General features: G+C 45.2%; 1 protein-coding gene across 2 annotated transcripts in view; it reads right to left on the bottom strand.

The window, feature by feature from the left end:
• Positions 1-9,112, bottom strand: part of LOC144114887 (cell division cycle and apoptosis regulator protein 1-like) — a 145,576-nt gene extending 136,464 nt beyond the window's left edge. For both annotated transcript variants that reach the window (XM_077648894.1, XM_077648895.1), the window contains exons 1-2: positions 9,009-9,112; positions 1,035-1,088 (exon numbers count right to left, since the gene is read on the bottom strand). In XM_077648894.1, coding sequence (XP_077505020.1) covers positions 1,035-1,086 — 52 coding nt within the window. In that variant the 5' untranslated portion in view covers positions 1,087-1,088; positions 9,009-9,112. The remainder of the gene's footprint in view (positions 1-1,034; positions 1,089-9,008) is intronic.
• Positions 9,113-15,588: the final 6,476 nt, after the last annotated feature.

Raw genomic sequence — 15,588 nt, 5'->3', positions numbered from 1 at the left:
ACAGCGTAGTATTTGGTGTCTAACTGCTTCTCTCTTGATGGACACCCCAACTGTGCCTTGAGGAAAGGGGTGAAAGAGAGTGAAACAAGAAAGACGCTGTAGTGCAGGGCGCTTGCACGGAGGTTCCCTCCCCCACTACTAGAATACTGGTAGACTTCTGCACTTTTCTTTGGATGTCATGTCTTCATCGTCTTCCATCTGTTAGTTCTGCATTACGAAGGTTTAAAAAGGCGTCTACGAGAAAAATTGCTTTGAGCATCGGGAAAGGCACAGTAATTCAAATCTATTGGCATTTGTTAGTTTGTATTAAGTGCTATGCAGCCAGAGGTACATTACTTTTCAATCTGTTTCAGTAACCCCAACCTACTCAATGTATCAAGCACTACCGACGCTAACTACGTCCTGCTCGAAGGCTCTTCTGCATTTAAATAAGAAATCAACAAAATATGTTCGACATGTGCTAGTCAAACAGAGTCAAACATCATGCACCCTGCTGTTGTAGAAAGCAAAGATTTTTTGCAAAAATAACATTTGGAAGGAAAATTTGAAACAAAGCATTTTTGTAAAACAGTGAAATTGCAGATTTGCACACAAAGTGTACCTCACCACAGAAGTGATTACTGGTGAGCAATGCTACAGACAAGGTTTACTCAATTATATCGAATAAATAGCATAAAGTAAAAAAAAATACTGAATGAACACAGGTGCACCAAAAGCAATAAATCTGAAACTTAACGACTTAGCCAAAAAGGGAGGAGGGTGGGGGGATGAGGACTGACATTCATGGTAGCAGGGAACAGTAGGGGACAAATTTATGGCCCCCTCCCTCATGCTGACTGGGGGACCACTGCCCCCCCCCCCCCCCCCCTAGTATGACTATGTTGGCCAGTTATACTTTATAATTTCATTTCTCCTGAACAAGATTTTGCTAGTTTATCACAACACATGAGTGCAAGAGGATAAATGCACCACTACAATCCATCCTGAGTGCTCATTGAACAAAAGTATGTGAAGCCAAAAATGGCAGTGCTCACCGGTGGCCCTCATCCATGGAGGATTTTTACCACTGCCCCCAAACTGAGACATCTCTGGAAAAATACATGTAAACAAAGAACAAATTACACCACTACAAAACCCAACAGTCGCAGCAGTCATAAGCATTCACATTTCAAACACACAGGTAAGGACGTTAAATGGAAACCGAGGACAACCCCACTAATTTTCACTCAGTAAAATTTGACACCTCGGCCCTTTGCAGCTCTTATGTTTGTTCTGCAGAAAAAAGATACTTTCATTGCTGAGAAATTTGTAGTTGCAATAGCGTTTACTGGCACTTCAATTCAAACTGGTCATGTTGATGACAACGTTGAAAGTTGCGCTATCGCAGTTTATTTTTTTTGCATCCAGTCGTTTCAGTCTTTCCTGTGCAATAAAAGTGCACTAGTGGCAGTGATGCAAAAGTTGTCCTATTGTCCAAGTGCATAACTTTTTGTTTTTCACAAAAAAAAAAAAATCTTGCCAGATGTCAGTGCAGATGTACCACTGTATACTTGCAGCAATGACTGGCGGTTGAGACATCCGTCTCATTTTCTGCTATTATCTTGCACATAAAAGCTCTGTTTTCAATGAAAGTAGCCTCTATGACATTAAAAAATGGTACTACATTGATCTAGGCCAACTTGCAATTCTTCAGTGTCCCCTTGAAGAACGAACTACAAAGTGCTACAATTATCCCACTACAAGTGTCCTATCACATTACAATAACATGCTACAATTTCAATAACACTGTGTTACTGCACGCTAGCTTGAACAGATTGTTTCAATATCAAATCTCACCACCGATTCAATGAGATCAATATGTGCTAAAAACTCGAGACGTATCACAGACAATATGTGTGCCCAGCCTCAAAAATACTTGAAATTTTGTACTGCTACAAATTCTACAGACAAAACAATAAATGCACAAATGGTATTTGTGGACCCCCCCCCCCCCCCCCCCCCCCCCCCCCCCCAGAGACAACACTATAAAACGTAGTTTACACAAGCACCAAAAGACAAAAACAGCTGGTAAAATCGCTGTGCAGGTCTTGCTGAAATGTGAGATTGATGGGCTCAACGCAGGGCTTACAGTGTGATAAAAGTGAGACATGAGGGCTAAGCATACTACGGCCTGCCAAGTGGGCAGCATTCCTACAACCTGCACATAGCAGACAAGCATTGCAAGGGATTGCAGAGCAGAACCAAGCTGGGTTCTGCTTGCACATACAGATGAACTAGGCTACTTTCCTTTGTCTCTGATGCCCCAGTCCCTCTGATACCCAGCTACTCTTCCCACTTACTAAGAGAGGCACTCTTTATAAAATCACAAGCTTCTTTCTCTCAAGAGTATGAGTGTGTTGTTGCACTATAGAGCCACAACTATTATCAGCCAAGTTTTATGATGGTACATTCATAAGAGGTAGCTAATATTTGCTTCTCTGATTTCAATAGGGTTTGTTATTATCAACCAGCACCAGCGACTCTATCAAAATTAAACTACCTTATAGTTACACCTGTGAAAAGGCACTCCTTAGTAGCAATTTTTACAAACTGTTATTATGTCATGATTAAAAGTGTCACAAATAGACATTTTTGGATGCCGAAGTGAGAACACCACTCTCAGAACACAAATATGACAATCAGATACTTAAATGAAACAGCAACCCTGTTAGAATTATAAATGTATTTAATATTCCAGAAGCTCCTTGAAGGGGCTTAAAAGTGCTCTAAAGAGGATGCTGAGCTCGCCTTTTTGTCGCGGGAAATCGATCTACATGCTCCAAGCATTTTTAGAAACTTTGAATTGTTGTCCTGTGCGGCCGATTTCCCTATTAAATTGAATTAATCGTCTCGGGCTCCTGCCATTTTTTTAACTGATCTCCGAGAGTAGGAGGAGTCAACCAACACGTAGAGTGCCTTTCAGCCAGTCGCGTGGCGGCTTGCTACTGTGCCTTCGGCGGAGTGATACGTAGTAATATGCAGTTATCTGTGAAAGCAACACGTCCACACGTATTTTTATTTCTGTGGGCCTAATATGTGGGTGTGCTGTCTGCGACTGAAACTATTTATTCACGGAAATCTAAAAAACATAATAAATGCGGAAGCAAAGCCGCCAGGCGACTGGACAAAAGGCACTTCACGTATTGGTTGACTCCTCCTACTTTTGAGGTCAGTTAAAAAAAAAGGGCGGGAGCCAGGATGTTTAATCAAATTTAATAGGAAAACCAGCCACACAGGACAATAATTCAAAGTTTCTCAGAATGCTTGGGGTGTGTACATCGAGTTCCCGCAGTAAAAAGACGAGCTCAGAATCCTCTTTAGTGCACCTTTAATTCATGCTGCTGCTGTCTGGTTTGAATAACTAGATTCAGGCCAGCTGCAGTTATTCAGACCAATGCAACATCACAAACTGCTTGCACTGAAAACAACATGCCCCAATGGAAACAGAAGATGACAGTGCAGTGAGACCTTTGCCCTAGCATCAGCCAGCATTTTAGCTTCCACTTTGAGGTTGATACTGTGTACCAATTTGTACTGCACCATGACATACAGGGCAAGTGAAATAGGAGCAGGAAAGCCTCTAAAATATGGCTCACTGCTGGATATTGGCATGATAGAGCAACAATGTGTGCTAAAAGGCATGCCATAGCTGACAGCTCCCGATAATTACAACTTTATGGGGTACCTGAACATAAAAGAGCAGTGTTACAGGCCAACTGGTGATCCATTCTAAAAGGGTGCTTTGGTGCAACAACACAAGACAAGACAGACAAGTCTGTGCTGAGTACCAGTCTCGTGGTACTGTGCTGAGGCACCTCTTTAACGCATGCTAAATTCTCGGTACACAAGTGTTTTTTCAGTTTGCTTCAGTCGAAATGCAGTCACTACAGCAAGAACCAAATGCAGTCACTACAGCAAGGATCAAATGCCTGACCTTGATATCAGCAAACGGATGCAACCGACGCTAAGCCACCACAGCAGGCCTCAGAAATGTGACACAGGGGTGGCTTTTTCATTTGTTTGTATTTAGAAAATTGTCTGCAAAACAATTACCTTTTGTGCAGATCTGTTTCTATCGTTTTTGCCTCCTCTGATGCTCCACAGAAGGAGAATTTGTCTTTATCAGGAGAGCACTGGAGTTTTGATGGACTTCAGAACTGAACCCTACTGACATTCTACTCAACTTTCAAAGTGCACCAAGCAAACAATGCTAAAGCAGCCATAGCAACCACCACTAAATGCACAAGTTCAACTTCCTAGGATTGCTTCAAGCCTTGGTCATCCATTGAACTAATGCTTTTAGCTCCACACCTTGTGCATGCCTCTTGTCTTCCCAGCAGCCATCAACTAAAGTATCATTCAGTCAACTGCCCATTAAAACAAAGGCAAAGAAAGCTACAAAAATTTAATTTCAATACAGAATTGCATAACATTCAGCAGGTGTATGGCTTTATAACTACTGTTGGGGAACGATAACCTGTTAATTGTATCCAGAAAATCACACAATCATATTTCAGTTAAGGTCTGAGTGCAGTTGTGGGGCAAGTCATAAGCCATGGGACACTGCTGTCAATGTACCATGTAGTATTGGGGACAAATGAAGCGCGTACAAGTAGATGCAAACAGATATACAAAAGCAGGTTCTGAATGATGGAGTCCAAAGAGATGCAGTTTACTTTCAATAACAAAGAAAGATTGCACACCATAAAGGAGAAACATAATGAGACTGTCAGTTACCGGCCCTCATTTGCTACCTCTGGCTGTTCACTCTAGGGCTCAGAGCATCCATTTAAACAAGATAGTACGCATATTCTAAATGACAGGCCATCATCATTTTAAGTAGATACTTTTCTTGTGCATTTGGCTTCCATTTCACATAAAATATGCACTACAAAGCATGAAAAGCAAACATAAAACTTGAATATGAGCAGACTGATTCACACTTAGAGCCAGATTGAAAGCGCACGAACGCTGCATTTCGAGAGCCGCTGCCACCGAGAGCAGGCAAGAATGGGTGGCTCCAAGCGCAGGCGCGGAGACCAGATGGCCTTTGCTCCCAGTTTCTGTCTAAGTGTGAAACAGCCTGTACAAAAGATTGACCAGAAACCAACTGTACACTGTAAAATGTGAAAGAACACGTTAGGCAACACTTGTCAGGTTCAGCTGTTGGAAATACGTTACTGTTGCCACTACCTCTTAACTTCACAAAAAAAGAAAAAAAAATGGGCTAATACACCACACTTTCAACTGATTCAGTTCGCACTCTGATATTGAAAATTGAAAAAGAAGCCTGCTAGTTTCAAAAGCCAGTAATCAAAGCCTCACCCAATAGAGGAGCCTCTATTGGATGTATGACTAAGTGTATGACCATAACGCTACAAAGGCATTCTACAAGGAGCAACCTCCAACAGCACTTTCAGGCATGCAGACGGTCCCAGAAGTAGCCACTTATGCCAGCAAGCACGTCTGCTAGCATAAATGGTTACTATCTCTACCATGTTTAACAGCCAACTAAACAGATACAAAAGTAGCTAGTCTACAACATGTAACATGATAAAAAAAATCTGTACATCTGTGACTATTCAGCCTTAAAAACAACAAGCTGCAATTCCACAATTCGAGGCAACTACTAATGACAGACAGGCAGAACATCCTGAACATCAAATAAGAATGAAGCTGCAATATTAATTCAATAACCAGATTTCAAATAATCTAAAATTTCAGGTATTCCCACAGATGCATAAAAATTAGAACATGTTGCCCATTTGTAAATGAACACGAATTGCACACAGCTGTTTGCCACAATTTCTGCCTCTCATTGGCCTCATTGCTGGCATGCATGTGACTTCAAAAGCACTGTGAGGAAGCACCGCTACACTTTCCTAGTGCAGGAGTCAATAAACAGATCACACGGGTGAGCAGATTTTCTGCCTTAGAGTGGTCCTCCAACGTGGAGACCACACTGAAACCAATGCAAACCACATATAGAAACTAATAGCTTTCCTAAAAGACACAAAGGCAGCATGCTCATGTACTACCCTGCTTAATATGAGCTGCAAATGCAGGTGTGGTAGCTGCTCAGTTTTCTAAGTAGAAGACACAAAGGCAGCATGCTCATGTACTACCCTGCTTAATATGAGCTGCAAATGCAGGTGTGGTAGCTGCTCAGTTTTCTAAGTAGTGCAAGCCCAGTGGTGCTGAAATTGATGCCGTTAGACATAAATGCAGAGAACAAGGTACACTGAATGTCTGTGCAAATTGGCTGCTCTGTGTGAAGGTGCATTCATTTACTATAAAGCAGAAACCTCAGCTGGTTCATTTTTGACGACTGCAAGTCATACTGAGTGCAACAGCCCTTCTATAGCCGTACTGATAATACTTTACTGATGTACAATTTCCTTCAAGTCATGGGATGATGACATCTTAGAAGAAAAGCTGCTTAGGTATCTACCACACTGCTTAAAAGTGGTTTTTAATTTTTTGGAAAGGATATATGATGCAGAAGTTTTTTCCAACATGTGCAAGCATATTTCATCTGAACTGAGGCCATACTACTGCAACATCTGGCCCACACACACACAGAGAGACTAGGTAAAAAGTCTTCCGCGCACACGATTTGCTTCTGAGCCATGTAAATAGGCAATTACCACACGCCCAAGAGATCCCAATCTAGAGAGGGGTAAGGACTTTTCGAGCTTCAAAGGTACGTAAGTGCCCAATTACACTACACAAAAGCAAAGCTTGTGGCGACCACGGTTACGCTGCATGCTCTTTCCCATCATGACAAGTATAGCTCGCCATGCATTTATGTATGTGTCACGGCTAAGATGTCCATGAATACATTTAGCTTTTCAAGAATACACGAGAATTGTGCCCCACAGCGTGCTCATAAACAATGCAGAGAATTGAACAATCAACACAAATAACTGAAATCATCTGAGCTTATGCCCAAAAGTAACCTCAGCACCCTAGCATTTAGCTCGCAATGACAAGCAAGCACCACTGCCAAGGGTCAAGCTGCAGAGTTTAAGGATGGCGGCAGAATGTCTCAGCGGCCAGTGTTTAACTGCAATAGCTGCAGATTCACACCCCGCTGCTATCACTGCAGCATTTTAGTAAGCATTTTTAACAACAGGTTTCATAACCACAGCGTTTCAGAAACTAGCAAAGAGTATTTGCCATAACTTACCATCTAAAGCAAAAGGACTGATGCAAGTTGCAATTTTTATTCACTATCCATTTCCGGCAAAACGCATCTCAAGGAGAAAATGAAAGACAACGCTTTTGCACATAAATACATCTCGCAAAGATGGAATTTGGTCAACAATGGTCCTGTACCTTCATTATAATGAAATGTACATCTGGCAAATGTACATCCACCCCTGCCACATGGCAAATTTTGTCATTCCAACCGAATGTCATTCGATGCGTCGAATGTCATTCGGTCTCCTTCGTTGCTACACGGTAAAAAATAATTTCATTTGAAAATAATGGCAGTGACGATCAGTGAAAAAAAAATAAGAAAATAGTACAACTGAAAGACATCGGCCCGAATAAAAGATGTTTGAAATTGTTATGTCTTGCTTGAAAAGCGGGTGAGAACATTTCTGTACAATAATATAAGCTTAAAATATTATTTCCGGCAATTCTACTGCACTTTAGCCATAAAAAGCCAAGCCAAGTACAAAGTAAACCACAAATCCGATAAATGTAAACAAACACAATGGCTGACGCGGCGACGCGCGGGAGCGTGGAAATGACTTCCGAAACGTGAAGTGCTCAGTTACATCTTTAAGTACTGGAGAGCTAAACGAACATGAAACGCCAACCAACAAGTAACACGCAAACCAAAATTATCGGCGGTCGCGGGAAAGGCCCTGCTTCACGGTCGGCCGCTGCCGTTGGCTGCTGGTGGGACCGAAGTTACAACTATCCATGACAGCTTCTAGTGTCAAGAGGTTCGCACCAAAATTAATATTTCTTTAGAACTAAATAAATACAATTTGTAACTTTGGCAGTATTGCGTTTTTCCTTTGCCTTTTTAGTCAGAAACAAAAATAAAGTTCCGTGTTATGGATTGTTATTGGCAAAATAAATAAACAGCAAACGTCATGGCTTTGCACACGACGAAATAAGCGCCTTTAGAAGACCTCGCAACTCGTCAAGCGCACTGACAGCGCTGCACTAGTTCACTATAGCTGCACCGTTGCATTCACATCAGCGTTGCTGGCACACCACAGATGTTTTGCAACATTTCCTGTGGTCGTACAGTGGCAAGACGGATAATGCAAATCTAAGCACTAAGCCGTAAAATAAGCTAGGGAAGCTTGAGCAGTTCACTACACGTAATCAGTTTTAACAGGTAAAGCTTCCGCGCGCAGGTTCTGTGCAAAGGCATTCCATCGATCAAAGCGCAACGGCAGCCAGCCGCGAGAAACGAAAACACGCTGTAATCGCGCCTGCATAGCCGTATTGCCCAGATATTTCAGAGCGAATGCGCACACGCAATTGATTTATGTAAAGCCAATGGTAAACCGCTGCACAACAAGAAAGCGCTTCCCTTGTGACCCTGTGCTGTCGACGATCCACAACGTTTACGCAGATAGCGCGCCACATCGACGCTACATGATCATCGGCTAGATCCGCGACGACTATAAGCCTAACTTCCAACTTAGAATAGCAGACTGACCGGCGCTAATTGACAATCTCATGAGCATTGTCTTACGACTACATACACTGCTTATTAATTAAATAAAATTGATTACATAAAGAACCTAATTAATTAAAATCAGTTATTTTTACAGCAAATACACAACAGTGAGCACGTAAAGCCTGCCGGAGCACAAACACCGGCTAGCGATAGGATGCCTCTGGCAGGGGTTAGCCACGCATGCAGCAAAATGAGCTGGCGGAGGCTATCCTCACAGGTTAAAATCCTTCCAGGCTATCATTAAGGCTGAGGTACTCACAAAGGCAGTTTCCCCAGCGGATATCAAGCAAGTCCAAGCACGGCCGGCCTCGAGCGGTGGCGGTGGCGCGCGCTTTGTACGGCGGCGTATTTCCTAAGACCCGAAGCTGCAGCAGCGGAAGTTCCGGTTACGTCATTAAACACAAAGACACAAGCAAAACGATTGCGCCGCTAACGTTTATTCGAGCATACCACTTTTTGCACAAACTGAAATGTATTGTTAATAAAATCGTCTGCTGTATTAAAACTTCTCAACAGCAATCCACCGCCTACATCGGCTGCGCATATCGCGCATCAACGGGGGCGTGGAGCCACTGATCTCCACTAGGTGGCTGGATGCCGCATTCCCGCTTTCCGAAGTCGGCGCAAGTGAAGCCACCGGAAGTTCAGTGGAATGTCCCGGAAGTTTGGTGCCTGCTATGTATTTCAATGCAAAAAGCCGCGTCTTCCGACATTCTGTCCTCAGTTTGTCGCGGTGTTTTCGTGTAAAGTCTACTGTAATATCAAAAGAATAAGCAAGCTCAAAGCGAGAAGTGTGTACATTATTTCAGGTACCCTGTAATTTCAAAGAAGCAGGCATGCAGGTCTCACGCTGCCGCGGCAGCCATCCATGACAGCTTCTAGTGTCAAGAGGTATGTTCATTAAACACCGTCTTATTATCTAGTTCTTATCTTCCGAGCATAATTAGGACAAGTAGTGGAATGACAATGAGTCGAGGTCATCTTAAAAACAAATTTTCGTGTAGCAAAGAACAGGCGAATAATGGCGCGGAAATCCTGACATTCGAAGAGCCACATTCGTTATACAGCTGCTGCAGTTTCAGTTTCGGGTTGGTGGCGGACGATGTCTCTTCTCATTGATGGCGGTTGATGTTTATCGCTTTAGGGTGTCAGTTACCTTCCAGACGTGCTTTCAAGCTAACTCCATTGCACAGCCATGTTTCATCTACACAGCGCGAGAGAAACGACTGACGAGAAAGACGAATGCAGCAGCGCATGTGACAAGCGCTGTTAGAATTAACCGCCTGTGTCTTGGCCACTCCCCCGTAGTGGGTATGTGCCAGCAACGTCTGAGGCCTTCCTTCCTTCCTTCCTTCAACTACACCAATCATCACGAATAAAACCCCATTACGGCAGAATTTGCTACAGTACGAAACTGTACTTGATACCGTGAAAAAATCAGTACCATATACATTTTGGACGCGCTAATGTGAAACAGCAGAACACCGTCGGTACCTCAGCAGGTAGTGGCCTCACCCTTGCTCCGGTTATTCGGTCTAAACATAATTCGGTAAAGTGGTGACTGCAAAGTCGGCTGCGTTGTGAAGGTTTCCACCTATTCTTTCTTAAATTTATCCCCCATTGACGGTATAACTTGGCCTTAGAGCGCGACGACGTGCATCACAACAAAGAGCAGAGCTGGCGACGCTAGCGCAACGGGACGACACAGAGCTGAGCAGACGAGGCTCCGTACGTACTGTGTGCAGCGACGTTCTGTCGTCTGCTAGTGTCGTCCCATAGCGATGCAAAGGACCCTTATTTTTGAAACGTCTTTCCCGAGGACTTTGCTGCTCTCCTCATGCAGTTGACGGCGCAACAGGTAGGCATTGTCATGAAAAAAAGACCAGAACGTCGAAAAGACAAAATGCTAAGTGTGGAAAACGAAGACTAAAACTGAAAAACTATGCTGAGGTCCGATTTCGTGCACTGCCAAAGGCTGACTTCCGGGACATGCCGCCCGACTTCCGGTGGCTTCACTTTCGGGAGAAACGACAGCTGTGACGCGAAAGGCGCTGGGGAGGGGGGTTTAGGCTGTTTGTCACGCTGGCGCACTGCAGGGAGGTGGTGTATGGCGACTTTTTTTCGTTGAGTTGAAGAGCGAAGTGCCTGGGCATATACTGGGGGCAGGTTTCTTTTTGTGCGGTTGATATTGTTCGGGGTGGTTTGGATATGCCAGGATTCCAGAAGGAGCCTTTTGTGGTAATTTGTTTCGGTTCCGAGGATGCGGGTTTCTTCGAAGTTGATTCTATGGTCGAAGTCCTCGGAATGTTCGGCTACTGGATTGCGCTCTCTTGCGAATTTGCGGACATCGTTTTTATGTTGCCGAATTCTTTCTTTGAAATTTTTGGTTTCGCCGATGTAGCTTGCGTCGCAGACCGCGCATGGAATTTTGTAGACAATGCCTTGGGCTCTTTATCTCGGCGGCCGGTCTTTGGGAACAGGTAGGGAAAGCGCAACAGTGTTTGTGGGCTTGTGCGCAACCCGGAGACCCGATTTTTTTCAGGATTCGGGACCGAAACAAATTACCGCAAAAGGCTCCTTCTGGAATCCTGGCATATCCAAACCACCCCGAACAATATCAACCACACAAAAGGAAACCTGCCCCCAGTATATGCCCAGGGACTTCGCTCTTGGTGTACGCCGGAACGGGCGTCAAAAAGGGGCGTGCATCTCCATTTTCCTGGTGCTGGCTCGCTTCCCCTCCCGAGCCGAGGGAGAGAATATCAAGCCGTGGAGAGAAGGGGTTAAGGGGCGATGAAAAGACAACTTAAACCGCGAAGAAAAGTTCGGGGAACCTGGAAGTGCCTCAAGCCATGAAGAAAAGAGTCACAGCGCCTGTCCTGTGTTTCGTGTTTCTTCTACTCGTCCTAGTTCCGTTGCGCTTTGTCAGTCTTCGTCGTAGCAGTCACAGAGAGCCCGGCGATCCTCCCATTGTTATAAACCGGACCCCGCTTGCGACGCGTACGCGAGCGCCCGTGCGCTGGCGCCGATATCTAGCACGGCGCCTCACCGAGGCTCGCTGGCGTCTACTGCAGTGCGCATGCGCAGCCCGGTTTTGGCGTACGCCAAGAGCGCCGACGCTAAGCGCGTACGCCAACGAAGGGCCCTTGGAGTTGGCGCTTAAACCCCCTCCACCACGCCTTTCGCGTCACAGCTGTCGCTCCTTCGACCCCCCCCCCTCCCCTCCATACTTAAAAGACGCTAGCTAAGCCCAGCCTGCGCTGTTTCTGGTCATTTTTCCGACGAGCTTTCGTCGAACGGTACCTGCTTGAATAACGTTGACAAATTTCAAATAAAGCCATGCTCTTCTTCATTATTTCCGCGAGAAACACACCTCACTAGGTTCCTGTGTGATGCACACGCGCACAGTGACTTTGGGAGTAACACAGCAGGCCTGACTGAGTGGGTTTTTTCAAATGACAAGCACGTGCGTTGATGAAATGACAACTGGAACAAGGGGAGTATCAGACATGGCGAGCGACTTGTGAACAAAAAAAAAAAGAAACAGTGCTTGAAGGCACCTGCAGACATGTGCGCACTTACAAGGAAAAATGTCATGCGTCGGTGCGATGAAGGCGGCGGAAATCGTTTCTTACTGCACTTTCAAGAATTTTCGGGAAAGGTTCTTGCACATCTTCGCAACTGCGTTCTTGTCTGTTATGTCAAGTGCATGCTTTGTTAGCAACGGTTTGACGAACTTCTTGCATATAATATGCAGTACTGCTTCCCTGTGCACCGCTATCCTTGTTCTCATAGGTCAGGACAAGCAAACCCGCGATTTTGTTCGCACTAGTTGTAGATCAATCATGTGCCCAGTGGCCTTTGAAGATGCGTTCGTTCTTTGAGCATGATATCGATGAACTTCTTGAGGCCATGTAACACTCTTCGGAGCATCTGACGTCGGGTAAAAGAGTCCACCCCTGTCTTGGTGGGCAGTCAAACTGTCTACAGTAGCATTTCATTGGCTGGAAATGCAAGCTACAAACTGCTGAATAATTTGATGTTGTGCTTGGCTGCCAGTTCTTTCTTCAAATTGCCTTGAGTCGTCTTTCCCAGGGTTTTAAGTCGGCAGAAATTTCATGGAACGAAACGCAGGGCTTCTTGTTTAGCTGGCTGGACATGAAAGCGGCATGCAACAGCAATGCATTTTCGCTCGCTAATCCCTCCAGCAACTGCAGTCATCGACGCGTTACTTGTCAAACGGTAACACTAAACACGCCACACAAATAAATTAAGAAGCAGCGCTCTAGAAGGCATACTTTTGCTGCAACGGCAGTCACAAGAAAATTCTGTGCTGCCTGCGTGTCGTCTGCTAGAGGGTCATCTGACAGCGCCGCCATACGGCGGACGCGCGCTCTACGGCGGACAGAAAAACCCGACGCTTTAGGCATGTTCTTCAGGAGGCATTGCTTTTGCTTGTGCCGCGTGTGCATTTCTGCCTGGCCAGCCTGGCTGCGAAGTGTTAAGTATCATGCCTAAGGAAGATGTAGCGGGGTGAAATCGCGCAACGGACCGCCACTGTGCAGGTACGGAAGGAAGAATGCTGAAGGTGTCATATGCCGCAGCAGACGCGGTCACGCCGGGCTCGCGGTGCGTTTACTTTGCACTATTTTGTTCAGAATTTGAAACGTCTCAAATGGGATCTGTAAGGCCGCGCTTCATCAACGCGCATTTCTTTTTTTATTCCTTTAGCTTGTGGTCACTGCGGGCCTCCGGTCTACGCCCCTCTCCTACCCCCTCAAGCAGTGGCAAAGGCGCAGGAAGCACTGGCTGCTTGACAGCACCACTGTGACGGCCGAGGACACCTGGCGCCAAGAAAGCATCCGAGGCGCGAACAACGAGCACGTGGGGCCGCTTGGTCTCAGGAAGCATTCCCACGGCGGCAGAATTCGAATCAACTCGCATTCCGCGATGGGCCTCTTTTTTTTCTTTTTTTTTGTGGCATTCTCGATGGCACCGAAGCGTCGCGGTTCTCCACCGTCTGACATTCCTGCGGCGAGCCAGTGGGTCAGTCAACACCCTCTCAATGCTAAGGCCTCTCCACCGGCCGCGTGACGTCACGCCAAGGGACCGTGCAGGCCCCGCGCTCCGCGATTTCAGCGCGCCGCGCCCGTCTGCACTATTCGGGTACTGCCGTACGTAGCTGCCTTATAAGTGATTCCTTCATTTTCATTTTTGTCGTTGCTGCAGAAAAGAAATTCGCTAGTTTGTGCGCGCCTTAGGCTATCATTTTATCTGCTTTATATATTTTTTTTATTGCAGAACACCTTATTGTCAAGAAAGTTCGAGCTGCTAATACAGTTTTTTATAATAAACAATTTAGCATACGGCCGCCAATTTCGCATTATTGGTCATTATAATAAAAAATTGATTAGTTAATTTCAATTAATCATCTAATTATTAGGTTCTATCACGTACATGATGTCTGCCGTGCGGTAAAATCCATCCGCACAGACCGCACATGCGTATATCTAGTTGTTAAAGTAGAAGTTCGTGAACATTGAAAAAAAAAACACCGTCTACTGCGCATTGTGTTAGTTTTATTCTGTATTGTGTTTTGCCTAAAGCTTTCACACACAGCAATAATGACACTCACAATAATGTTGCGCTGTTGAGTATTTGTACAGCTAATCTGACCCTTACAATAAAAAACGACGAGACACCAGCAATGAAGTGTGCGCAAAGCATTTTTATTGCTTGGGAATAAAACTTACTTCTTCTTAAGCGTTGCTGCTTTCCGGGCTGCGGCCTTCTGCTGCGCATTGTCTTGTATGGCATCATTTCTTAGTTTGCAAAAGTTGTTTAGAACAACGTTGGTTGCAACGCGTACTACCAAGCGCAGGAGAGTTTGTGCAGTGTGGCCATTTTCACATGTCTCAATGTCGTGTTCGTCCAGGAGGGAAATCGTCTGTGAAATCACGACACCACGTTGATTTCTACAGGAGAGAAAATCTTCCGCGGTTGCTCCAAAAGACAACTTCTCTGCAACTAGTTTAGTCATCAGTACCATGTGAACTGTGCATGGCTGGGGAAACTTCAGCCCTCCTCTCGACAGGTTAGCTATCATGGCAGTATTTTCCGCTTCGATCTCTCGATTTTCAATCACCAATGTGCTGAAGCAAGCAGAACATGAAAGCTTCTTTAAAGCAGCATGAGCAGCGTATCCTGCAATGTAGACAATAGCATCCATGTCAGAGTGGGCGTGTGTAATATCGTCGTCGCTGACAGCCACAGAAAAGTTGCATGGGACAAGATCCTCACTTACGTCTTCAAACTCTGTTTCCTCGCGTGGAAATGTCAAAAGTTTTTGAAGACGAAGCTTCTTCTCACATTCGTAGAGCTGACGCACGGAAATGTGGTACTGTGATCCTGCCAGCTGGCGGTAACGGCCGAACCGGTCTTCTAGCGCATCCGTCTGAAATTTGCCCAGCAGTACGTACTTGAAGTGAAGTTCTTCTAAGCAGTAGCGCGAGAGTTCTACCAGAGAATAGCATGTCAGTCGCAAAGCACTGTGAGTCTCTTTCGTCAGCGAGCCACTGGTGATGTTTATTCTTGCCCAAGCGTCCAACCAGTCCACAACGCCGCTCAGGAAAGCTAACTGTGTGTCATCAACAGACCTTACAGGGTCTTGCATGCTGTCCCTTAGCCTCTGGCCTTTGCAAGGGGTCTTAACATTGACTATTTGCCACCATGTGAGGATAACGTCAATGAAAAGAGCAGTCGACTCAGCTTGAGGAATCTTGAACGCGGAACCATGTGTCCTGAGGGCATTTGAAACAAACTGATTAATGACGTCGAGA

Source organism: Amblyomma americanum, chromosome 1 (genome assembly GCF_052857255.1).
Source record: "Amblyomma americanum isolate KBUSLIRL-KWMA chromosome 1, ASM5285725v1, whole genome shotgun sequence".
Classification (NCBI taxonomy): Eukaryota; Metazoa; Arthropoda; class Arachnida; order Ixodida; family Ixodidae; genus Amblyomma; species Amblyomma americanum.
The sequence above is the reverse complement of the archived record's forward strand: the minus strand, read 5'-3'. Positions and strand labels throughout refer to the sequence as shown.